The sequence below is a fragment of the Terrapene carolina genome, unplaced genomic scaffold (assembly GCF_002925995.2).
Source record: "Terrapene carolina triunguis isolate 2854851 unplaced genomic scaffold, T_m_triunguis-2.0 Scaffold97, whole genome shotgun sequence".
Classification (NCBI taxonomy): Eukaryota; Metazoa; Chordata; order Testudines; family Emydidae; genus Terrapene; species Terrapene triunguis.
Window position 1 is genome coordinate 5,581,356 of NW_020664448.1, and position 27,418 is coordinate 5,608,773.

Genomic DNA, 27,418 nt, shown 5'->3' on the forward strand with positions numbered 1-27,418 from the left:
GACATGTTGAAAATTTCTCCTCCCACATACTCCACTTTCTCTAAATTCATCGGATCCCCACTAAATTCAGTGGCAAATGTACAGGGGGTGGATTTTGCACTCAATGAGCATTAAGCCATCCTAGTGATCAGTTATTCTATGAGCTGCCAGTTGGGGATGTCGGTGTGGCAATGCTGATTCCCCGCCCCTTTATCAGGAATTGAACTCGCCCTTTCTTTTCAAAATATTGCATGATCTCAATTTTAAAAGCCATGCATTGGTTCTTCATTCAAATTACTTACTGCTTTGGAAAAACGCCTTTTTGATTTATCCTGGAAGATCCCTTGTGATTTATCCTATTAAAGTCTGAACAGATTTCATCTCCACAAATGACACTGATTTGTGCTAAATAAAATGCTCTGACCTTCAAGACAGCTCCACCTGGCAGTTCAGTCTCCATCTGTATTCCTTTCCAATGACAGCAGGCTGGTAGGGTATTATTTCATTTACCTACGTGTCACTCACATTAAGCAAGTGGCTTCCACCCTGGTGAAAAAAGGTGCCCTATGGGAATCCACCATCCATTTTGATCAGGCCCTTGTGTTTTCAGCTAACTGCCTTTACAAGGCTCAGTTGAATGTCAGTCAGCCTTTGAGCTGTTCATAATCTCTACTATGTGAAAAAAGGTGGACAGAGGAGGACATTAATAAGAATACTTTGCCATTTTGCAGTGTCATTTGCCTGGGAACCAGAAGTCCTGACTCTCAGTCCCCGCAAAATATTACTAATGTCATTTATTATTGGACTTCATAGCCTTGCTCTGGTGGTTTGTATCCTGGTTTGTCTTAGCTGTACCTTCCTCACAAAGAGAGAGCCCCAAACAGCCCCTAATCTTAACCCCCACATAGAATGAAAGCAAAATCGACACCAAAGTCAATGCCAGTCCATTTTAACAACTGATCAGACAACCAAATAGAACAGCTCCAATTAGCAGGAAAAAAAATCAAAATGCCACCTCTTGCCCAAATTTCATCAGTCACTTTAACAGCTGTCCCTTCTATGTAATATTGGTAAAAGCTACTGGTAGCCCAAGGTTAGAGTTACTAATCTAGGTTCTCATTTTAGATTCCTGGAATGAGTGAGTGTTAATTCACAGATTCTAAGGACAAATCGGACTGGCTGCTGCTAGTGTTAATCCTCTGTAAATGCGTTATCACAGTAGCACGGTTATAATTACTAATAAAGTGAACCTCAGAAAGGTAGGAGGTAAAGATTTATTTTAAATAAACCACTCATCAGATGGTAATCGCTTTGGGTGACTTGCCGCCTGGTCTGGATTTCAACCAGCGATCCAGCAGTGAAAGGCTCCTCAGTCAACTAATCACCCTCCTAAAGCCAGCTTTGTTGTTACTATTGCAAATGGCTTTATACCAAATGCTGTCATTTCAGCTGCACTGCACTGGACCAACAATAGGGATCAAAAAGCATCTAGTTAATTCCTATTGGTTCAAGTCTTAGTCCATCTCTCAGTCTTATGGCTTGACCCCTTTGCACTCTCAAAACAACAGAAAGCAGCAGGCAGAGCAACATTAACTGATGGAGTGAGCCATGCTGCTAGACAAAATCAGAAGCTGCGCCTATCCTTTGATCTGATTACACTTGGGAGGGAGATCGCCTGTGGCAAGCAGGTCTCTGTTAGCAGCAGTAGGTCAGATGATTATGGTACAGTCACACCAGGTAACCGTCACCCTTGTGCAAAGGGCCAGCAAGTGGTATTTACAGTGAATAGGCTTTGTGGTCGATACCTGCAGAGAGGTGGATTTGACCCACCAGGACTAGGGGCGACAGTCAATGCTGGCATAGACGTATAGTAGTAAAGGAGGTATCGTTACAGGTGCCATTCAGTGGATGAGATGTTGCAGAGAGTAGCACACCTTTGGTAGCTGTCCAGGTGGAAGTTAAAAATCCTATGGCATGTTTCACAAAAGCAGAGGATAATTCCACTATCCTGGATAATGCTCCCCATGTAAATTACACTACAGTATAGTATCAGTTGGCCCATCATGCATAACTGAACTCCCAGGTGCTAATCCAAAGGCCACTGATGTTATTGGAAAGGCTCTCGTTGACTTTGATGGGCCTTTAAGTTGCAAGCTTCTCAGGGCAGGAATCACATCTTTATTCCTTATGTAAAGTGACATGCGCCTCCAGGAGATCATGTACCAATGTTAAGTAGGATTTTGCCCCAATGGCCTTGGCCCAAATTTCCCACCTCTATTGTTGTGCTGAGACCTATTTCGATGCATCATTCTACTCCAGAACCAGCTGTGCATCATTTTCCAGTGTGGTTGTGGATGTATTCAGCTGTAAAAGCACTCTGAGATCCTTCAGGAAGAAAGGCACTGAATAAACCACGTTATTACTATGAAAGTTCAAAACTATTTCCCTCCGTCAGTGAGAAGATGAGAGCAGTGAGACCATGAAATTCCAGTTACTGGTCTTTTCTATTTATTTAATGTCCCAATCAATAGGCAAACCCAAGCAGCAAATTGGACTGAACTGAATAACAACTGAAATAAGTCTGCCTGGGGCAACACAGATCAGTTCTTTCCCTCTTTCCATCCTCTTTCATCTCTGAGTTATATAATGGAGCAAAACAGACAAGGGGTTCTGTAATCATCTGAAGCCTAAATCAATTGTAGCCTCCTGATATTTATCCACCACACTGATGCTGCCACCACTGGAGATGGGCTGACAGCAAGGAGCATGAGTTGATTTTCCTTTCAGATATCTCCCTGCACATCTTCTTCTTTTCAGGAGGAACCACGGGAGCCTGCTTTGGCAGTTTACTCCTCTGGGGCTATAATCTGCAGCAGCCACAATCGAGTGTACAGAATTGTAGCCAGGCTTCGGGAGATTCAATTTGGCAAACTTTGTGGCACAGCACTACGATGCCATCTCAGTATGTCATGTGGACACTGAGGGTCAGATCCTGAACTAAAGTCATTGGACCTGTGCCCGTTTACACTAGCTGAAGACCTGGGTCCCAAAACACAGCCAGGGAGGTCTGGTTTTCTTATTCAGCATATGCTAAAGTGATGGGTTAACACTGTGCATAACACAGGCCATAGAACTTCCCCAAAATAATTCCTAGAGCAGATCCTTTAGGAAAAAAACAGCCAATCTTGATTTAAAAATTGTCAATGATGGAGAATCCACCATGACACTTGGTAAATTGTTCCAATGGTTAATTACTCTCACCTTTAAAAATGTATGTCTTATTTCCAGTCTGAATTTGTCTAGCTTCAACTTCCAGCCATTGGATCTTTTTATACCTTTCTCTGCTAAATTAAAAGGCCTGTTATTAAATATTTGTTCTCCATGTAGATACTTATAGGCTGTAATCAAGTCACCCTTTAACCTTCTCTTTGTTAAACTAAAAAGATCGAGCTCTTTGAGTCTCTCACTATAGGGAATATTTTCTAATCCTTTAATCATTCTGGTGGCTCCTCTCTGAACCGTCTCCAATTTATCAACATCCTTCTTGAATTATGGGCATCGCAACTAGACAGTATTAGAGCAGCAGTAACACCAGTGCCAAATACAGAGGTAAAATAATCTCTCTGACCTTACTCGAGATTCCTCTGTTTATGCACCCAAGGACGGCATTAGCTCTCTTGGCCATAGCATCACACTGGCAGCTCATGTTCAGCTGATTATCCACCACAACCCCCAAATCTTTTTCAGAGTTAATGTTTCTAAGGATAGAGTCCCCCATTATGTAAGTATGACCTACTTGCTTTATCCATAGATGTACACATTTACATTTAGATGTATTAAAACTCATTTGTTTGTGCACAGTTTACCAGGCGATCATAGAATCATAGAATATCAGGGTTGGAAGGGACCTCGGGAGGTCATCTAGTCCAACCCCCTGCTCCAAGCAGGACCAATCCCCAACTAAATCATCCCAGCCAGGGCTTTGTCAAGCCTGACCTTAAAAACCTCTAAGGAAGGAGATTCCACCACCTCCCTAGGTAACCCATTCCAGTGCTTCACCACCCTCCTAGTGAAAAAGTTTTTCCTAATATCCAACCTAAATCTCCCCCACTGCAACTTGAGACCATTACTCCTTGTTCTGTCATCTGCTACCACTGAGAACAGTCTAGATCCATCCTCTTTGGGACCCCCTTTCAGGTAGCTGAAAGCTGAAATCCCCCCTCATTCTTCTCTTCTGCAGACTAAACAATCCCAGTTCCCTCAGCCTCTCCTCATAAGTCATGTGCTCCAGACCCCTAATCATTTTTGTTTCCCTCTGCTGGACTCTTTCCAATTTTTCCACATCCTTCTTGTAGTGTGGGGCCCAAAACTGGACACAGTAAGCCAGATGAGGCCTCACCAATGCCGAATAGAGGGGAATGATCACGTCCCTCGATCTGCTGGCAATGCCCCTACTTATACAGCCCAAAATGCCATTAGCCTTCTTGGCAGCAAGGGCACACCATTGACTCATATCCAGCTTCTCATCCACCGTAACCCCTAGGTCCTTTTCTGCAGAACTGCTGCCTAGCCACTCGGTCCCTAGTCTGTAGCAGTGCATGGGATTCTTCCGTCCTAAGTGCAGGACTCTACACTTGTCCTTGTTGAACTTACTCAGATTTCTTTTGGCCCAATCTTCTAATTTGTCTAGGTCCCTCTGTATGCTATCCCTACCCTCCAGCGTATCTACCACTCCTCCCAGTTTAGTGTCATCGGCAAACTTGCTGAGAGTGCAATCCACGCCATCCTCCAGATTATTAATGAAGATATTGAACAAAACTGGCCCCAGGACCGACCCTTGGAGCACTCCGCTTGATACCGGCTGCCAACTAGACATGGAGCCATTGATCACTACCCGTTGAGCCCAACGATCTAGCCAGCTTTCTATCCACCTTATAGTCCATTCATCCAGCCCATACTTCTTTAACTTGCTGGCCTGAATACTGTGGGAGACTGTATCAAAAGCTTTGCTAAAGTCAAGGAATAACACGTCCACTGCTTTCCCCTCATCCACAGAACCAGTTATCTCATCATAGAAGGCAAATTAGGTTAGTCAGGCATGACTTGCCCTTGGTGAATCCATGCTGACTGTTTCTGATCACTTTCCTCTCCTCTAAGTGCTTCAGAATTGATTCCTTGAGGACCTGCTCCATGATTTTTCCAGGGACTGAGGTGAGGCTGACTGGCCTGTTGTTCCCCGGATCCTCCTTCTTCCCTTTTTTAAAGATGGGCACCACATTAGCCTTTTTCCAGTCATCCGAGACCTCCCCCGATGGCCAAGAGTTTTCAAAGATAATGGCCAATGGCTCTGGAATCACATCTGCCAACTCCTTTAGCACCCTCGGATGCAGTGCATCCGGCCCCATGGACTTGTGCTCGTCCAGCTTTTCTAAATAGTCCTGAACCACTTCTTTCTCCATAGAGGGGCTGGTCACCTCCTCCCCATGCTGTGCTGCCCAGTGCAGTAGTTTGGGAGCTGACCTTATCCGTGAAGACAGAGGCAAAAAAAGCATTGAGTACATTAGCTTTTTCCACATCGTCTGTCACTAGGTTGCCTCCCTCATTCAGTAAGTGGCCCACACTTTCCTTGACTTTCTTCTTGTTGCTAACATACCCGAAGAAACCCTTCTCGTTACTCTTAACATCTCTTGCTAGCTGCAACTCCAAGTGTGATTTGGCCTTCCTGATTTCACTCCTGCATGCCTGAGCAATATTTTTATACTTCTCCCTGGTCATTTGTCCAATTTTCCACTTCTTGTAAGCTTCTTTTCTGTGTTTAAGATCAGCAGGGATTTCACTGTTAAGCCAAGCTGGTCGCCTGCCTATTTACTATTCTTTCTACACATCGGGATGGTTTATTCCTGCAACCTCAATCCATATCACTCTGAATTGGTGACCTATCCTCGTCATTATTTACCACTCCCCCAATTTTTATTATTTGCAAATTTGATCAGTGATGATTTTATATTTTCTTTCAGGGCATTGATAAATGTTTTAAATAGCATAGGGCCAGGAACCAATCCCTGCGGGACCTAACTGGAAACCCACCCACTTAGATGATGATTCTCCATTTACAATCACATTTTGAGACCCATCTGTTAGCCAGTTTTTAATCAAATTGATGTGTGCCGTTTTAATTTTATGTCATTCTAGTTTTTTAATCAAAATGTTGTGTGGGACCAACTCAAATGCCTTACAGATGTCTAAGTATATTAAGTCAGCACTATTGACTTTATCTACCAAACTTATAATCTAATAAAAAAAAAAGATAACAAATTAGTTTGACAGGATCTATTTTCCATAAACCCATGTTGATTTGCATTAATGACATTACCCTCCTTTAATTCTTTATTAATTGAGTCCCATATGAGCCTTTCCATTATCTTGTCTAGGATCGAAGTCAGGCTGACAGGCCTATAATTACCTGGGTCATCCCATTTATCCTTTTAAAACACTCGCACATTATCTTTCTTCCAGTTTTCTGGAACTTCCCCAGTGCTCCAAGACTTATTGAAAATCAACATTAATGGTCCAGAGAGCTCCACGGCCAGCTCTTTTAAAACTTTTGGATGCGAATTATCTGGACCTGCTAATTTAAATATGTCTAAGATCAGTAGCTTCTGTTTAACATCCTCCAGAGAGACTAGTGGAATGGAAAGAGTGTTATCACTGTAGGACGAGACTGCATCATCTGTTTTTCCCCAAATACAGAACAGAAATATTTATTGAATACTTCTGCCTTTTCTGCATTATTATTGATAATTCTAACATTTCCACCTACTAATGGACCAATACCACTGAAAGGATTCTTTTTGTCCCTAATATATTTAAAAATAATCCTTCCTATTGTCTTTAAGTCTTCTGACCATACTTTTCTTCTTATGTTCCTTTGCTTCTCTTATCAATTTTGTACAGTCCCTAATTTATTATTTATATTCATTACTATCAACTTCCCCTTTCTTCCATTTGTTATAAAAAAATTATTATTTTTTTATAGCTGCCTTCACTTTACCTCTAAACCAGGTGGTTGTTTTTTAACCAGCACTGCCTTTTTTCTCAATTGTGGGATTGTCTCTTTCAGGACCTCTAGTAAGGTGTTCTTAAATGATTCCCAGTTATCACTGAAATTTTTCTGATTAAATTCTTCCTCCCAGCTCATTTGGCTCATAATTGTTTTCAGTTTTGTGAAATTGGCGCTATTAAGTATATATATTACTGAACATTATTCTGCTTGCACGTTATAAATGTGAACAAGTCATGATCACTTGTACCTAAGCTACAATTTGTTTTTAGTTCTGTAATCAGTTCCTCTTTATCTGTTAAGACAAGGTCTAATAAAAATTCCCCCGTGTTGGCTGCATTACTTTTTGAGTTAGGAAATTGTCATCTATAATGTTTAGAAATTCCAAGGATGTTTTAGTATTAGTATTAGCAGCATGAGACCTCCAGCACATGTCACTCACATTGATGTTCTCCCACTATCACCAAGTTTTTTCCCTACACATTATTGAGAAGTGTGTAAGGAGGTGATCATCCTGTTTCATAGTGTAATTTGGTGGTCTGTAGCAGATACCAACTAATACTCCATCTTGTGCTTTATCTGTTAGCACACTGATCCATAAGCATTCAAGATCTTTTTCTTCTGAGTTATCAGTGACGCAAACAGGTAATGCCATTTTTGACATAGAGTGCCACTCCACCACCTTTTTTGCCCACTTGATCCTTTCTAAATAGGTTATAACCATTGATTTTAACATTCCAACAGTGTTTACCATCAAACCAGGTTTTTACCAACTAGATTGAATTTATGCTAAAAAATGAGCAATTCCAATTAATCTTGTTTATTACCTAGAATCCTAACATTGGTGTATAGACAATTCAAGAATTTCTTCTCTTTATGTCATTTGGTTCTTTGACTAATTTTGTTTTCAGCATCTCTATTTTGTGCAAACTGATTGCTCATAAATAAATAAATAAATAAATAAAATAAATATCTCCCCCCTTTGTGCCTCCCCTTTTGTGTTTAGTTTAATCCCATCCTGACTACTCTAGCCAGCCTGTCCTCAAGGAGATTGGTCCCCTTTCTCCTGCGGTGGAGGCCATCTAAAATATACAGCTCCCTCTACCCACAGAAGGTGGACCAATGTTCCACAAAACCCTACACCCTACGGCACTTACTTTGCCAGTGGTTCACGACCAGAATCATCTGTCTTTTTTCTCTCATGGGACAGGAAAAATCTTAGAGGAGATTGCTTGGATATTCTTCCTCTTCATCACATTGTTGAGTCCCCTGAAGTAATCTACTATCTGTGTGATATCCCACAACACAGTGTCATTAGTCCTTGTCTGTCGACTTCAGAAGGCTATCCAATCTTAGAGTGATGTCTAGTGTCTTGGCTCTGGGAAGGCAGCACACTGTTCTGTTGTCTGTCTGTCCTTTGCAGAATGTTCTTTTGGTTCTTCTGAGTATTGAATACCCAACAAGGATCATCTTTCTTCCTAGAATGTTTGGAAGACTCTTTGCCGGCAAGCTTGATTTTCTTATCGGTAGGGCCAAACTGCCAACCACATATGTGTCCTGTACACCTCTCCATTCCCTTGGATCTGCTGGATCTTGAGAGGTATCTTCGAAAGTTTTCATGTTGAGGACCTGATATCGATTTGAAACTTCTAGCTGTGTGGAATTCCTCTCGTTACTCTTCTCTCTGGTGACCACAGTCTGCTCATTCTCATCTGTCTCTAGCCATGTAGAATTCCACAGTGACCTCTTCCCTCTGGTGGTTACGAACCAGCAGGTCTCCTCTCTGACTTCACCGAATACCCCAATTGCTTTGGGTTTGTTCGTCCTAAATGTTCTCTAATGATACATCCTCTGTTTCCTTTGGTTCTTTAGCTTTTCTTATTATTTGGACAGGATAGTGCCAACAACATATCAGGCACTTTACAGGTAGATGAAAAGACATGGCCTTTGCCCCCAGAGAGCTTGTGCTCTAGACAGACCACATACAAATGCAGGGGGAAGGGGGGAAGACAGGCAAGAAAAAGCAGGGTGAATGTAAAGAGCAGTGTGGCACTCAGACTTATTGCTTCCATGATATTATGGACATTTATATTGTGAACACTTCCCTGTGCAAGGACTAGGGCTTGTCAGAAGAAATGTGTTTAAGGAGGACCTTTAGGAAAACCCCTCCTGCTTCAGAATATAAGCCAACTTCTAACTATTGGGGTCAGGAAGGAAACCTTCTCTGGGGGACAGGTTATTCCTTAACTACCTACTGTGGGGTTTCTTACACCTTCCCTTGAAACATTCAGTGCTGTCCACTGTCAGTGACAGGATACAGGATTAGATGGACCATGGATCTGATTCAGTCTGGAAATTTCCGTGTTCCTAGCAGGAACAGGCAGAGGTGTTGCCATGCAGGTCAGGTGAGGATTCTGGGCACAAGGACGATACTTTCTTCTATGTCTCTCATATTTCAGCTCTCTCCTTTAACATTTGAAACCATCTCCATAGCACTCACCCTGTGCTAGTTCCTGACTTGCCCTTTCTCCTGTGCCTGCATGATTGCCCTCCTTCCCACTCTTTCCCAGGACTTCCTACTGTGGCACTGGCCACTGCTGATGGCAGACATTTGCTGTCAACTTTAAAGTGCTGAACCCCCATGGAGGAGGAGTTCAGTGTTGCTGGTTTCAGTAGCACTGAGCAGATCCCGGTGGGATGAATTCTACTGCCGCTTGTGTGAGGTCTACGCCATTTGTACTGGGTGACACTTGATGTGTGATTAGGTGAAGGAAATTATCTGCTGCAGGAAACAGAATTTACACTTGGCCCTGCAGCTCTTTCAAGTTGTGCTAAACAGAAAATAAAACCTCACAACAATGCCATGCATTTGGAATACAGCATAAGCTGGAAACTTGCAGACGATCCCTTAAGGGCCTGCTCCAAAGTGCTCTCCTACCCACTGTGGATCAGACACAAAGAGGGCTGCAGAACAGACACTAAGGGTACATCTACACTACCCATGGGATCGGAGGGTAGCGATCACTCTATCGGGGATCGATTTATCCCATGTAATGTAGATGTGATAAATCGATCCCCAATCGCTCTCCCGTCGACTGCTGAACTCCAGCTCGGCGAGAGGCGGAAGCAAAGTCGACGGGGGAGCCGAGGCCGTCAATCCCGCGCCACGAGGATGCGAAATAAGTAATTTCAATTCGATCTAAGATACGTCGACTTCAGCTACGCTATTCTTGTAGCTGAAGTTGCGTATCTTAGATCGACCCCACCCCCAGTGTAGAGCAGCCCTAAGGGTTAAATACTTCCGAATGATAATGGAAGTTCACATCTAGTGCCCCAGGCTCACAGCCATTCTAATTGGGGCAAGTCCCAATTTTTATAACAACCATCACTGGGGATCAAACCAGGCTAAAAGTATGAGCCTCTAGAGTTTTCGCTGAGAGCTGTAACAGAGCTGTGGTTCTCTGGGGGTCAGGACATGTAACACACACTAACCAGTGGGTTACCCAGAGCTCCTTTTAAATGACATGGATAATTGTCTTTGTCTTGCCATTCACTCAATTGTTTGACAAAGAGCCCCCTTCCTCCTTCCCTCCTACCTTTATACTCTATTCTGACTGACTATGACTATTTATAGACCAAGCAGAATTGTATTATGACCCTGACGCATGATTAATGGCTTCCAGTTTGGATGACTGATCGCCTACATCAGCTTTAATCACACTGGCTTCATTTGCTATTGAATCATCTGGAAATGGCACTTGTGGCTCACCATATAACAACATGCAACAAGACAGGCAGAGGCATAAAATTCTCCACTGGTTGGCTTACCTATGTCTGAAATCTTTATTTCTGACAGACGGCAGGAAAGCAGGGAATAGAAGAAAGTATGAGGTGTTAGTGGCTGAGTTAGAAGCATTATTAGCAGATTGAAAACTTGACAGTAACTGTACCATACAATGCAATAATAAATAAAGACTTAGCAGGCATGACACTGATATACTTTATATTAGATATTACTTGTCAGTGAGTTCACTTATGTACTGCTGCATATCACAAAGGAAGTATGATCTCACCAGCTCAGAGGTACTCATTTATGCAGGAGATGGGGCCAGGCACACTTCACACACAGAGACACTCACTACATTTAATTATCTGTCATGGAATATAATGTCAGGATAGAAGCCTGTTTCTTTAGTAAGCTTTACAGCTTTTTCACTGTCGCTGATTGTGGTTCTTTCGATTTTACAAGGCAATATATCAGCAGAATTGTTCTGGCCAACTTCTTTTATGTTCACTGCTTGAATCTCAGAGACACTATGGCACAGAATTCAAGTAGGATTTTTTTTTCATGGGCCAAGTTACATACCCCATTGTAATTAGCTGGAAGCCACATTGCAGCTGCCTCTCCTCTCCAGAAAAGAGCACTACACTCTAATAAGAGACTGTACCAAACAGTGGGGGTGTGAATCTCAAAAGAAATGCTGCTTGAGGAGGCACAGATACAATCCATTTAGACCAAAATAATGTCTTTCCCCCATAGCTTTTAGTCAACCTGCATCTGTACCCATTTAATTTATAGCACACGTGAGTTAAGAAGTGCTTTTTGGCCCCTGTAACCTAAGTGTTTGCACAGATAAAGCAGTAATGGCTCCAGAAGGATTAACATGGGAGTAAATTAAACTTTGTGACTCTTTGGAGAATCCAACAAGGTCACTTTTTCAAGGTTTCCAATTTGCTCTTTTGGAATCAGGGACTGTTCCACCAAACCTATACGCACAGGGTGTTTCTAACAATGCTGAAATACAAAAAGAACTCAGGGTGGGATTTCCAAAAATCCCTAAGGAAGCGAGGCACCCAACTCCCATGCAATTACCGTGGGGTTTGGGCACCTATCTGCCTTAGGCTCCTTTGGAAATCACAGCCTCCATCACTAAAATAACCTTTCAGCACTGGAAGGATGCTCTGCACCTTAATGTAGGCCACCATGGAATCATTCCTCAATATTTGGAGTCCCATTCCGGGTATCGTACTCAAGCTGTGGCTCGCTCAGAGAAGTGACTGTAAATATGTTATCATGGAGTTCCTTGTTTGTTGACTCTCCATAATTTCCATATTGAATGAGCTCAGGTTACATAGAAAACACCATGTCTTCTAAGTGCCAGCCCTGGGATCTCAGCCTGGATTCTTTTCTTCTTGTACATCAGCACCCATAATAAAAGTCCTGCAGGCCAAATTGGGCCCTCAGTGACACCCAATGAACTTCTGTGGGTTTGCACAGGTGTACTGACTAGTAAACAATTCTGTTGATGCGCAAGAAAAAATTAGAATCTAGCTCACTCTCTTTTAGCGGCATTGATTCCTCAGGCAAAAAGGAGAATAATGCAATGCAACCTCAGGCACTGATCCTGCAATGAGCTGCAGTTAAGTCAATGAAAGCCCTCTTTGTAGGATTGGGGCCGTATTTTTGTCAGCAGACATGACTCTAAATACAAATCAGCTGAGTAAGTAGGGACCATTTTTACAGTCACGTCTCAGGGGAGTGAGAAGTATCACACTTTTAGGCCAAATCTTGAGACATAGCAAGCACATGGGTCTTCTGGGAGCTGTGGGTGCTCAGAGCTTCTCAGAAACTGGCTCTTACAAGTATCCTGTTAATACCGAAAAGATTCATCTATGCCCATTTCCCTTACATCCCACTGGGATGCTGTACATTATGGATGAGTTCTTGGTAGCTGTTTGTGTGTGTTGGCAGGAGGGGTTTGGTATGTTTGGGTTTCAAAAATGCAATGAATACTTTCACCAGGAAAAAAGCAGAGAAACAACCACAAGCATTTTGGAACTACACACCAAAAGGGAAGCATTGGGCACGTATGCACTAGAGCTGTGGAGTGCTGTTTCAGAGCATTAAAAATAAAGTCTTATAATGTAGCATCCCACAGTCTGTGACTGGGATTTGCCAGATAACGAAATGCCATTTAAAACTCAGAAAAACTGCATGGATTTCTGTCAATAGGTTAGTCAGTGTAAAAAAATTCAACAACCTGTCTTTATCCTCATGTGTGCAATGTACTGGTTAATGTGTGCTTGGACCAAAGCATATCACTGACTAGACATCTTGACACACATATCCATGTAAAATTGCCAATACAGAATTATTCACCAATGGACAGTTTAATCTCCACTCCAGTTACAAACATGTTGTATTAGGGCCTGTTCCAAAGCCCACTGAAGTCATTTGTTAGGTTTCCATTGACTTCACTGGGTTTCAGATCAGGCTCTTAAGGCAGAGTCATTGAGCCTGATTCAGATGTCACTTACACCAGTTTAACTCTACTGACTTCCATGGAATTAATCCTGGGTAGCCGCAGCATGAGATCAGAATCAGATCCACTGCCTTGAACAGGGCAGTGTGTTTGTCATGAAATGTCTGGGAGGGAAAAATATCACAGATGAGTCAACACAAACTTTGACTCGGTCACAATATATTTTATTTCATCAAAATTTATGACTCATCTGTATTCCCCCCCCCCCCCCCCCAATTTCCTTCCCTCCCCTCTTTTGTGCTTGCTGCTTTGCAAACCTCCCTCTTCCTACTGGAAGTTTTCTCTTCACTTTTCTGCGGGGGCAAGTGGCAGCACTTCATCTCCCTGCAGGGGAGATGGACAGAATTTCTTCACCCAGCCCCTATTTTTCAGTAGAGAATTCGCTGGGGGTGTTTGTATGTTTGTCCCAAAAAACCCACCCAGAAGTCACAGACTCTGGGAGTTCCTTGGTGAGCTCACTGTCCTAGGTATGAATGATCCTCTGTCCTGAGTACCCTCTACATATCATCATTAGTGATGTGTGTCCTTCCAAGTGTAGGTTATCCCGGAGGCTGACTGTTAATTTTTAGAATTCCCACTAGTCTCTCACCAGACTGAGGAGGACACATTAACTCAGTCTGAGTTAGCGGGTAAGAAATGCGATAGACTATTTTGGGCCTCTGACTCCATTCTGGATGAATTCACCAGGTCGCACGCCTTCCTGGTGTAAGTCAGTGGACTTGCACCAGAGGTGAATTTGGCCCATTCTGTTAGTTTTAAAAAAAAAGAGTTTTGGTTTCATTTTCCCTCTGGGTACATAACATTTCTGCAGAATCAAAGGTGAACAATTATCACGGGCTGCGAGCTGCCCGGTGTACCTGAGCTCCAGTATGTTGGTGACATTGCCAGAGGGAAAGATCCTTCGGATGTAGTTGAAGTCTCCAACATAAAGGCTTCCATCAGATCCGCATGTTAGGGCAACAGGAGCCAGGAGCTTGTTCCCATCTGCAAGGCCATTACAGCTTGGACAGGAAATGCTACGCCTGCGTCCATTGCCCATAATGCTTCCTATGACAGGCGGCTGCTGAGAGACAAACTGGTTTTCCCCATTTCCTTTATGCAAGATGCCTAGAAAACGATAAGAGCAGAAAGGGAATTAAACAGATGGTGAAACTGAAGCACACGGAGGGCAAGAGACTTGCTCCAGGTCACAGAATGAATCAAAGGCAGCACAGGAAATAGAACCCTGGCGTCCCAGCTTCCGGACTCATGTTGCACGACACCGCAAAGAGATCTCTCCAGGATTGTCTCTAGGTACCGTGGGATCCTGTGAAAAATTAGATGTCCAAGGCCCATGGCAGGCTGCTGTAACTCCTAGAGCACAGTGTTTCTCAGCCTTTTCAGGTTGCCGCCTCCCACTCCTCATTTACTATAAAGATATATCGATGCTAACAATGGTCAGCCTCTGTAATTTATTTGTGTGGGTGTTTCAAGGGGTTGGCAGAGATGACTTGACCTTAAGGGTGAGTGGCTAGGTTGGACACCAAGCTTTTCTTTGCTTTAGAGTGTAATAAAATGTCCAGTGCCTCACAATCCTCTGACTGCTATTCGGGGCCCTCCTGGGGGTTGCGACCACGGGTTGAGAAACACTGTGGAGATTGGAAGGTCAAGATAATTGTCACTAGTGAGAGAGGGTATCCACTGGGGTTGTCTGCTGGCAAGGGATATGCTGGGTGGTAGTAGTTCACTTTGGAAAATCTGGGTGGAGTATTAACTGGGGTAGGTTTCGTCAGCAGGGCCCAGGGGAACTTATATGTTGTCTGTGAGAAGACCAGGAAAGTTTTCATTAATGGTGCTGTCTGAACTGAGGCTACTCTCTCCGTATTCACTACAATCGCACAGGGTAGTGCAAACTTTCCATCCTTTGGCCATGTTCTAGTCATTCTGCCCAGCTAAATGCCCCATCTCTAAACACTCATCATGCGCTAAGGAATGTAGGCGTTATAGCTTCAAAGAGATCTGAGCTCTAGCAGAGCAGCTGGCCACAGAAGTTGAGGGATGGGGAACTTAGGGGTGGGAAGTCTTCTGAAGCCGAGTAATTAGGTTTCCTTGAGCAAGATAGAAGTCATACTGGACAGGTTCTCCTCAGGTCCACATTCCAAGCTGCGTTCTCACCACTGGCAGCAAGGGTGATTATTATGCCATGCTTTCCTGTGTGTGATTGTATTGGGTGGGTTTGCTTTCAATGGGGTCGACAAAGGATGGACCCTATCTGACCGTATGCATACACGGCATGTGCTTATGTAGGGTTCAGCCTTGGGACTTTTTTTGATGGACATCAAACAATTCAATCCCATTCCTTATAGGTAGTACAAAGCTGGGGCTGCACACTTCATAAAAATATACAACAGATTTACAGCAGCTGATTCCTTTCAGATTTGCCCACACAAAGCTGCCGCTAAATGTAGGTTACAATGAATAATTTGTTAGTAGCGTGTGCATGTGTGTGTTTTCCCTTTGGTTGAATTATTAATGGTGAAAAGCAACAATGCATTGTACCGCTGCATCACCCCGCTCACGCCATTTGTTAAAGCCAACCCACCGCTCTGTATGTTGAGGGCATGGTGTTTGTCCAGGGACCATCCTCCGAGTTTGGAAGCATCAATTTCATAACCCTGAAGGACCGCCGTCCTCTTCTCCCACAGGATCAGATCAGGACATGATTCATATTCATAGCCCACGGAAACTGGGAGCAAAGGGGAAAAAAAGAAGCCCATAGGTTAATAACCTCAGAAATGCACATTCAGCACACAGCTGAGAGCTTTAATTAGTTGGGGGAAAGGCCATTTCTACAGGCAAGTGCCAATTCTATTTAAAATACCATCACATTAATGCAGAGTCTTAATATTCTCCTCTTTAAAGGCCACTCGCGTAAAAAAGGTCAACACAGCAGTAGATGTTGGACAAATGTGCTAAATATTCAAAAGGCACCGACTCACAGACACAATTCAAAGCAATGGGTGACCTAAGGGTTTAGCAAAAATGGTCCCAGAATTCCAAAATGGTAGTATGTTGCTTCTATTCATTACCTCATGTGCTAAGGCTGCCTGGCAGTGATGCAGTGGGCTGAGGCAGAGAAACATGGCCCAGTTTAGAAAACAAAACATAATCCAAGCGGGTCTAAATCAGTAAACTCCATTAAAGTTGACAGACAGGCCAGAGATTAATTTGGGCCGGTATCACTAATACAGACAAAATGGTTGAATGCGAGTTGGTTTTCATAATGTCCAGAGAGTCTTTAGGCCTGATTTACCTCCCTTTCATTGGTGTAAATCAGGAATAACTTCATTAAAGGTAACGTAGTTACACCACTGTAAAATCAGTTTCAGTGAGAGGAGAATCAGGCCAGTTATTTTACTGAACACCTACAAGCATAGGCGCCGGCTTCTTCTGGCGCCGGTGGGTGGTCAATCCTGCTCTGCCCCCGACTCAACCCCTGCCTGGCCCCCTCCTGCCCCCATTCTAACCCCCCCCCATATCCCCGCCCCGGCCCCGCCTTTTCCCCACCTCCTCCCCTGAGCACGCCACGTTCCCGCTCCTCCCCCATCCATCCCTCCCAGAGCGTGCTACAGCTGTTTGGCAGCAGCAAGCGCTAGGAGGTAGGTGGAGGAGCGGGGACGTGGCGCGCTCAGGGGAGGAGGAGGAGGAGGTGAGATGAGGTGGGGCAGGAAACTTGGTTGCCAGTGGGTGCAGAGCACCCACTAATTTTTCCCTGGAGTCGGCGCCTATGCCTACAAGAAGGCTTCAGGTGAAACATGCTTTCCTCAAAAGCAGTAAGACCCAAAACTGAGTTCCCCACTAGTACCTGAAGCAGAGCAGGGATCTTCAGTTTTACATTGCTTAGGAGACAAGGGAAAAGCAGGATGTGGAACAACTCTTGGCCCGTACAATAAGGATCTGATCTTGCAAGGGGCCCAGTGTCTCCTGAGAAGTGCTGAGCACTGATATTAGGAACTCTGCAGGATCAGACTGGACAGGAGAAATCTGCAGTACAGGGAACAGTCTTGCATTGGCAGGGAGATGAGTTGGATTGAACAATCAAAAGGCCTTTCCCGCCTCTTTCTGCTACGATTCTGTTTTCAGCTCTTTTGATGAAAAAATATATTTGTCTATATGTGTACTTGGCTAGTAATGTGGTATTTTAAACCTCTGGGTGCCTTTGGAGGTTTCCTGAATAATTAAAAAAACCCCTAGACACAGGTACAAAGTGAAGGGCGTCTTGTAGGTATTTGCCAGAAATAACTTTACTATATCAAAGCATAAACCTTTTAGGGCCTCCTTTTCAGACCCTGCCTCTAACTTCACCCCCACTAATCAGGTAGGGAGGAAGCTAAATTCTAGCTGCAACTAACTGTGAGTGTGACATGGGGGACAGGTTGAGGCCTTCATAAAAATCTGGCCCCCAAAGTCACACCAGGTAGGTAATTCTTTCTCTATGAATAGGGCCCTACCAAATTCACGGCCATGAAAAACGTGTCATGGACTGTGAAATCTGGTGTCCCCCGGAGGAGACCAGTGTTTCTCAAATTGGGGGTCCTGACCCAAAAGGGAGTTATGGGAGGCGGGTCACAAAGTTAGTTAGGGGGGTCACGGTATTGCCATCCTTTCTTCTGTGCTGCCTACAGAGCTGGGTGGCTGGAGAGTGGCAGCTGCTTACTGAGGGCCCAGCTCTGCAGACATCAGCGCAGAAGTAAGGGTGGCAATACCACACCAGGCCATCCTTACCCACCATGCTGTGGCAGCGGCTCTGCCTTCAGAGCTGGGCTCCCAGCCAGCAGCCACCACTCTCCAGCTGCCCAGCTCTGAAGGCAGCGCCGCCACCAGCAGCAGCGCAGAAGTAAGGGTAGCAGTTCCGCAACCCCCCCTACAATAACCTTGTGACCCCCCCACCAACTCCTTTTTGGGTCAAGACCTCTACAATTACAACACTGTGACATTTCAGATTTAAATAGCTGAAATCATGACATTGATGATTTTTAAAATCCTATGAGGGTGAAATTGACCAAAATGGACCGTGAATTTGGTAGGACCATAACTATGTGTTATCTGTACACGTTGCTCCATCCAGAGCCTCAATTGTGCGGTGTTACAGGGTCTCATAAGCCTCAGCAGGTCATGTCAACCAACCTCTCCCAAGGAAGCTCAGCCCCATGTATAAGTGGGAATAAGAGACTCACTCTCTCTCTCTGCAGACTCTGACAAAGAGCCTCCTGCATATCTCCACTCAGGCTACAGGGGAGCAAAGAGGAATCTAGTTGCAGGGCTGCAGTTATCCCTGAATTGCTCCAAGGGCAACAAGGAAGAGCAGGATCAGGGGTGGATGTCTGTTGTTTTAAAATAGCAGTGGAGACACCTGGGGCGGGGGCCCTCTCATCATGTTGTTGCCATTGCCAAGGCCTGATCTACTCCGCCTGTCTGAACCCTATTGCAGAGCTGTGAGCGAAGGACCCTGGCTCCTTTAAAGATTCCTCTGTCAGTCAGACTGGAAGCAACCAGCTGCGGCACCGAGCAGTCACTATGCATGCTCAGTGCCCCTCCCGCTCCGATGTCCTTTCCGCCGCAACTGATTGACAGACATGGCATTTGGGCTGAGTGGGCTCTGTGATGTCCGCGAAAAGGGGAAGGAGCTGTAGCCATACAAGTGTTACATGGGCAGCACAGAGGAAGCTTCTTCTTCCTGTAAGACTTCAGCTTCTTCAGCTGCAGATCCCGCTGGCTACAAACCATGGATGGTGCTGTGCTCAAGAGGTGGTGCAAAGAACACACAGAGCCCGATTCTCCATTGCTTTGCACCTTGGGTAATCGTTCTACAGACGTAGAGGATCACACAATGTGCAGGGCAGTGGAGAAGCAGGCCCACAATGGTTACGCTGTGCTGACGTTCTGGAAAGGGCAGTGAAGGGAAGAAAACATAAGAGCAGGATAATCTAGGATAAGGTTTGCGTGCTGCCACTTAACAACTTCTTACGTGCAAGATGGAAAGAGAGGAATGTGTTCTGAGGTCAGCTTACCAAAGGCTTCCGACAGTCCGTACACTTTCTGGCTGTAGACATCCGTCTTATCCCAGATGAAATAATAGGAGAGGTCCGGGGCAGCTGCAAACCACTTTCTAAAGAGGCGTCCTTCTACGGCCACCATGAGGTGGACTTTCATGAGGTTGAAGGGGATGGTGGGATGGGTCATGCTGATCCTCAAGACTGACTTATAGCCAGCCGTGCGGCTGCTCAGATAGCTCAGCTTTATTTTGCTGCCAGCAATGTTAATCTCCTCTTGCAGGGCCTGAGGGAAAACAGCCAGGAGGTGTTAAATCACCACTGAGCAGACACCACAAGGCAGCAAAGTTGCAATTAATCAGACACTTACATCTTCCGAAAAGCTCTCTGAGAAGTTTCTAAACCAGCCCACTTACGACTCGAGGCATCAGTTATAAAATATTCACAATGTATAGGGTTATTCGTGGAGGCCAAGGATTGTCTCTCTGGGTGATTTGTACGGGGTGGGAAGGGCAGGTTAAAAATGCCTACAATGGGATCCAAGCAGAAAAAGGCTCCAACCATCTATAACCAAGCTGCCCCCAGCCAATGCTCCCTTTTTTCCGCTTTGCCCTATATCTTGCTGTGTTCTGTTGGTGACAATCTTCATCTCCTGGACTCTCTGTGAGACAGTGAGCCTTCTTTGTCCCTCTATCTCTCCTCCTGCTGCTATCTCACCTGGTTCCTACCCATCCTCTCCCACCCTGCTCCTGTCCCCTCTCTCCCCAGCTCCAGCCCCACCTCTTGCCAATGTCCCGCCATCTCTGCTTCTTTCTTCCTCTCCTGCCCTTCGCCTTCCTTCTGCTTCTAACCTTCCTCATCCCCTGCTCCTGCCCCTAGCCCCCCTCCTGACTCCTGCTCCGAGCCCCCCTCCCTTGAGCTCTCCTCCCACCTTATTCCTTGTCCCTCTGCATTCCAGGCATCCTGCTTCCTCCTCCTCCTCCATGCTGCCTGAGCACCAGCAGGGGGAGCACTGAGAGCCCAGGAGAGAAAGTTTTCCTCCTCTCAGTCCCAGTGTCCAGTACTACTGCAATCCTGGCCAAACGGGACAAGAAACTGCAGAAAAAGTCTTGCTCAGCCCTAGCTGCCCTGGGGATTGAGCATGCTCAGTACCAATGGAATCTTCAGAGAATTGGGCTGCTAAACTCTCACGAGTCTCTACTGAGCATATATGAACTGAGATTTTGGGGAGGGTTATAACTTGGTTAGTTTAGGGCAAATTTTCTGGGGATGGCGAAAGGCACATCCTCGAAACTAGGGTGGGTCACCCTGCCAAATTTCCAGTCCCTGCTCCAAAACACAGAGGTGCAAGAGCTTCTCAGCGCAATGGCTGTATGATTTTTTTTAACATGAGCACAACAGTGTATTTTCCCCCAACCTTGTTCTTGGAAAAGGCCGAACCATTTTAGCTGGAACTTCCCTCTAAAAAAACAGCTTTAGGCAGACAGGGGGGAGAGATAGCTCAGTGGTTTGAGCATTGGCTTGCTAAACCCAGGGTTATGAGTTTAATCCTTAAGTGGGCCATTTAGCAATCTGGGGCAAAAATCTGTCAAGAATGGTATTTGGTCCTGCTGTGAAGGCAGAGGACTAGACTCCATGACCTTTCAAGGACCCTTCCAGTTCTATGAGATAGGTATATATCCATTTAATAATAATAGCCAGCACAGAAAATGTATTAGCAACTGAAAACAGAGTCCTGTCATGGAAACTGAAGGATCTGAAAAAAAATGCTTTATAAATAAAAAACAGTCTTCACAACAGCCCTACCCATTTTATGGATGGGGAAAGTGAAAGACAGAGGAGTTAAAAGGATTTGCTAAAGGTACACAGTCAATGGCAGAGCCAAGAATAGACCACAGGAGTCTGAAATTCTTTTTAGTGCACTGCTCTAACCACTAGACTTGACCCCTGTTTGTTGGAGCTTTACACAGCCTCAGTGGTGCTGGAATGCTCCTCTCATATGGGTTTTAGATATAAATAACCACCCATCTGGGAAATGAAGCTCCTAAGAGCGGCTGTTTTGGGCTATTATCGAAGAGCTAATACTTTTTCAAGTGATAACTCAACCTCTGAGCACAGCAGCACTTGACAAACTGATGCATCACAGAAGTTAAAGTACTGTTGCACCACGTCCATAAATATTTACTTTATCTAATGCAGCCTTTTCAATTTACATACCTATGCACTTACGAGGGTGAAAAATGACAGATCTGGGAAAACCCAGGAATTTTAAAATAGCTATGCTGGCAGCAGGCTCAGTCAGAGACCAGCTGAGCAGCGATGCAAAGAAGGCGGTCCCTTTCATCTAATCTGTCTTCACATAAAACCCCTACAGGAAAACGCCAGCCAGAAATAATTGCCACTGAGGTATTGTTTTGCAACGTCTGGTTCAATTTGGTGTATGAAATGTTTACTTCTCTCTGCCACAATTGACTTCTCTCTGTCCCTTTTGACTACCATTTCAGAGGAAGGGTCAACTGAGTAGTAAATACGCATCAAACAAATGCCAAGAATAGATTTAAAAGGATCCTGCCTCAAGAGGTGGTTCAAATCGTGAGGCTCACAAGACCTTCCAAAACGGTTGCATATTGTGCTTTGTTGTATTTCATGAGCAATGCTGTCCTGGTGATGCACACTCACAGAAAAATGGCATTGGAAAAAGGATGGGCCACAAACTACCTGGAACTTACAAAAGTAACAGAGGCAGAAACTGTCCCCGTATTTCTGTCTATCTGTTAATTAGTACTGTCGCTAGATCCAGAGATATATATGCTGTGTTTGTGCAGCACCTAGCACAATGGGGTCCTGGTCTGTGACGGGGTTCCTACATGCATAAACAATACGCTCAATACTCTACAAAAGTGGCCAACCCACTACTAGACTGATTAGAAATAAGGACTTTCTCGTTACATGTATTAGGAATTCTCTCTGCTTTTCTTTTAACCCCTTGATGTCAGCCACAGTCTTGAACTCCTGCCTGTAGCAAAGCCTGCCAGTTTTGCATGCGACAAGTTGAAAAATCTTGATGCTCAATTAAATGTTAACCGAGTTAAAAATTTCTATTCCAGCTACTCCTTCCCCTGCCATCACACACCTACTCCACTGAGCGAGGAAACTATTACTCTGTCCAATTTCTTCAACATGACACACATAATACTCTGACCCGAAAACTGATGAGAAACAAAGACATTTGAATACTGTTATTTTGCCTTTTGGATGACAGATTAAACTGAGGTCCTGAGTGCTTGGGAATTAGCCCTAATGTCCCAGCAGAAATTTAATTTAAGAAATTACCAATCTGATTACCTAAATTCCCCTTTCAGTTGCAGGACTCTGTTATTCTGTTGTGTATAGTTAAATAGCTGCAACACTGTACTCCAGAGATTGCTGCATTTCTGTGAAAGAGCATTTGCATTTCAGACTGCTGAGTACTTTGGAATCCTCTGTAAATGTATTATGTCTCTGCTTTGCAATTGAATAAGCATTCCTATATCCCTCAAGGAATAAATGTGATTATGTCCATTGTATCTAACATTTCTCTATTGAGAAGTGTGTCTAATAGAATGCAATGGTAGAATTTCAAGCACTTTTCCACAAGGGTGTTTTTATAATATATGTTACACAATGTGGGAATTATGCAGGTGAAGGCAAAATTCGTATTGACTTCAATGGGGGCAGGATTTCACCCCAACAATATTCTCTTCAGGCTAGAAGGTTGAAAGTTCTGTTCCCAAACTTTGAGAAAGTTCAATTCCAAAATTCTGCCCCAAAGCAGAAGAGCAGCATTAGGCATTTGAGCAGTGGGTGCTGAAACGTCCCCTGAAGGTCTGTTACATCCTAAAATGTGTCCCACAGCCACCCTTTTCCTGTCGACGGGAGGTGAGGACAAAGCAGAGCAGTGCTGGTGAATAAGCACCTCATTATCTATCTGTCAGAGATGAACAAAACCAAGCATTATGGCCAAGCGTCGATTTTTGATTTTTAAAAGTATGTAAATATACAGTGTAAATTAAGCAAGGCCTCTAGGCTTCTGGAAAGCTGCCACTGAAGCCCAAATCAGTGTCACAAAATGTTTTAACAAGTACAGAAACAGAATAGGATGCGCATAGCTCCATATGCACTGCTCCTCTTGACTGCCTGGAGCAAATGTTTCACGTTAGAAAGAAGAGTCATACCTGAATTTCTGGAACAATGGGGCCTTTCTCGGAACAGGAACTTGCAAATGCTGTCAGGGGGGACGGGGAGACCACGGGGTTGGGGCGGGCAAAGTTGCTGAGATCACAGCTTGGAATCTCATTCTCTTCATGCCTCATGACTATGGTTTCCATTACAAAAAAGCGATCCCAGGGTAGCCAGAGCGTGTGTTCCTGAGTGATGAAGGGAGCCCGCTCGAAGTGTAAGATAATGGAAATCCCACCATTAGTGACGAGATCAAAGCTGTTTTTAAGAGACAAAGTAAAAATAAAAATAAAACAGATGATACTTGATATGTCTAGAGCCTTCCAAACAGGAAACTCACTGTGAAAATATTAAAGGATTAACCCTCACAAAACCTCTGTGAGCTAGAGAAGTATTAACACTCCTATTTTACACATGGAAAAACTGAGCCACAACAACGTTAAATGACTGGACAAGGTCATACTGTAAGTAAGTGGCAAAGCTAGGAATAGAACCCCTGGGTCTTGACATTCAGTCAAGAGATATAGTTATTAAACCACATTCTCTTCTTTTTAAAAGACAAAGTTTATGTTTGTGATTGCTCTTCTGAGTTATTGGACCTCAAAGGTTTTATTTACTATTTTTAAAAATGTGTTTAGGATCCAATATCAGTCACAGATCGCATGGACTTACACATTTAAATAAACTATCTGGAAAGCAGTTTCTCCTTCACTTACCTGCCCAGACTTCAGTTCTGGGTTATGTTTTCCCTGCAGCCATTGTTGACCTCACTAACATACTGTTTCATGTGTTAGCGACAGCATCACCCACTAGGGCAGGGAGAACATGGATCAAGAAAGAAATCATTTTGGGACAGATGAGTGGAAGGAGAAGGAGCTGATTTTACAGTAACTTGGTTTAAAATGTAACGGTCTGATTTTCAGAGGAGCTGGATGCCCACGGCTCCCACGAAGGGGAGCCCAGCACCTCTGAAAATCAGACCATGCACGGATTTGGAATTTTTATCCCTAAATATGGACCCTGCGCTTTACACAACACAGAAAAATAAAGATGGTCCTTACCCCAAAGAGCTCATAATCCAAACTGCCCTTGCTTTGCTTCTTTATAATTTATAGCGAAGGCATAGAAGTGTTTCAGTTTGATTTTTTTTCCCTTGCTTGCTTTTTCATTAGAACTTCACATCTGGAAGATTTACAAAATGCTGCAGAACTAATGACATAATGACATCACAAGAGCTAAGAAAGTGAAAGTAGAGTAATTGAAAGGGAAAGGGATTTTAGTCAGATTTTAAAGCCATTGGGGTTTTCGTTGACTTGTTTTAATATCTATTTAACTTCAATGCCTAAATAACTTTTTGGATAAAGTCTTTGTTAGACAACACCCCTGCATCTTCAATGAAGGTGTTAGGCTCTGATTTAAGATATTTAAGCATGTTCATAGGTGCCAACTCCATGGGTGCTCCGGCGCTGGCTCTGCACCCACTGGCAGCCAAGCTCCCCTCACTGCCCCCCCCCACCTCCTCCTCCCCCCCACCCCCCGAGCGCGCCACGTCCCCGCTCCTCCGCCTACCTCCCAGTGCTTCCCGCCCGGCCACCGCCAAACAGCTGTTTGGCAGCGTTAGCACGCTTCAGGAGGGAGGGGGAGGAGCGGGAATGCAGCGTGCTCAGGGGAGGAGGCGGGGCCGGGGTGGGGATTTGGGGAAGGAGGGAAAAGGGGCAGGGAGGGGGTGGAGTTGGGGCGGAGACTTTGCGGAAGGAGTTGGAATGGGGGCAGGGCAGGGTTGGGGCCTCATGGAAGGGGTGGAGTTGGGGCAGGGCCGGGCACAGAGAGGGGTCAGCACCCATGGGAAAGAGGGAAAGTCGGTGCCTATGACCATGTTCATAGCTTTTAGCATGTGAATAAACCCACTGACTTCAATAGTACTACTCACATGCTTTGAGATAAGCATGTGGTTAAGTACCATGCTGAATACCTTAAGGGCTTTTCTATACTATAGCTTAAATCGATGTAACTTACGTCGCTCAGCAGTGTGAACCCCCTCCCCCCCGAGTGACATAAGTTACATTGACTTAAAGCGGTGTCTACACTGTGCTATGTTGGCAGAAGACACTCTCCCACTGACATTGCTTCTGCCTCTCATTGAGGTGTAGTAATTACATGGACGGGAGACATAGCGCGCCTTCACCAGATGTGCTACATCCGCGCAGATGCACTGGTGCAGCTGTGCCAATGTAGCGCGGCAGTGAAGACAAGCCCTAAAGCGCCCTGAGACGCCCGAATGAATCCTCAAGAAAAACCAAGAAAGTCCAGATTTGGTGCAGGTGATATTTCTAAAGAGAAAAAAAAAAAGCAGATTTTTTTTTTAAATTAATTAAAAAACTTTCCGACCTTCTTCACAGATCACAGAGAAGCAAAAAAGAGCTTAGCAGGTCACCGTAAAGACTTGTTTTTTCATCCACAATCATCATTTGGATGTATCTTAGACTCTGCTTAGTGAATGTAGTTATGAAAAAAAGGTTATTCAAGTCCACAGGGGACGGGGAGAGCATTTTAAAAGCTCCAGACGTGTAAGGTGTTTATTCTGCAACTCAAGTGGGGCGTCAACTTCCCAAACTTATGTAACTTGGCTTTTAAAAGCCTAATGGGTAACTCCCGCCCTGGCTTGCCAGCTAGCTGAACGGCATTTGTGCATTGATGAGGACATTTTTAACAGTCAATTAGCATTTGGCAAGCCCTCCTACTAGAAGGGAAAAGCTCACTTCGCACAAGGCTGAGCACTAAAGAGGGCGAAAGAAGGAAGGGAGAAATGTAAAAAAAATTATGTTCAACAACTGTTGGAAAACTAGGAATGGTTTATTTATAGAAACATCTCTGCTTCTGTCACTGGTGAGCAGAGCTGCTAGGAGCCCTGGACTCTAATGAGCTTTGGTCAGGCATGTTAGCCGGCAGGGAAAAAAAGCTTGCTTCTCCTGTGGACGTGAAACCCAAGCCAGAAGGGAAGGCATCGATCTAATGTCAGACTCAAGCAGCTGTGAAAACACAGAGGCTTGCATTGTACGGCAAGAGACACCGCCACTCATCAGCTACTGTTTCTCGAGTTACATGGCTTAGCCTTGAAGCGTATGAATATAGAGCATTTTGGAGCCCGCGGCAGCAAACCTCTCAGCCTGGGATGATAGAGTTGGGTAACGAGGCTCGTGCTAGTACTCTAAAAATAGCTGTGTAGACAGTGCTTTTAAGTTGCAGCTCAGGCTCTGATGCTAGGGAGGGGGGGCAGGCTGGGAGGCTTGCTCCCGCAGGCTCCAAAATGCTGTGTAGATAGGGTGACCAGATCACCCAAGTCAAATATCGGGACGTGGGAGGGGGCAGGGCAAAAAAAAAAAAAACCACACACACACACACCCCTTCCTCCACAAGTGCTGGAGGGAGGCCCGGGAGACGCAGGGGAAGCACGGGGCCGGGGTGAGTGAGAGTCCGGCCTGGCCCCGAGCGCAGGCAGGACTCAGTCGGGCGGTAGGGAGAGTAGGGGGTGGCCCGCGGGGCCAGGCAGCGGCTGTTCTCCCCCCCCCCCGGGCAGCGGGACTCGGGAGCAGCCGCTGCTGCAGTTCCTACTGCCACGGGGGGAGGAAGCGGCCGATGGCCAAGCTCGGCGGCTGCGGCTCTGGCGCCCCCGAACCCCCCCGAGCCCGGGCCTGTTGCGGGGACCCAGCAGCGCGCACGCTGCGCCCAGCCCCTGGCCAGTTGCGTCTGGGCTGCTGCCCAGCTGGTGCAATCCCGCGGCAGCCCCGGAGTGGGGGCAGCAGTCC

The 27,418-nt window shown here is 45.0% G+C and overlaps 1 protein-coding gene across 3 annotated transcripts in view; it reads right to left on the reverse strand.

The window, feature by feature from the left end:
• The window catches only part of TENM4 (teneurin transmembrane protein 4), a 419,617-nt gene that overhangs the window by 56,080 nt on the left and 336,119 nt on the right, over nt 1-27,418 (reverse strand). For all 3 annotated transcript variants that reach the window (XM_024200637.2, XM_029911562.1, XM_029911563.1), the window contains 5 exons: nt 23,609-23,870; nt 19,413-19,680; nt 15,944-16,087; nt 14,220-14,469; nt 10,868-10,888 (listed from right to left, as the gene is read on the reverse strand). In XM_024200637.2, coding sequence (XP_024056405.2) covers nt 10,868-10,888; nt 14,220-14,469; nt 15,944-16,087; nt 19,413-19,680; nt 23,609-23,870 — 945 coding nt within the window. The remainder of the gene's footprint in view (nt 1-10,867; nt 10,889-14,219; nt 14,470-15,943; nt 16,088-19,412; nt 19,681-23,608; nt 23,871-27,418) is intronic.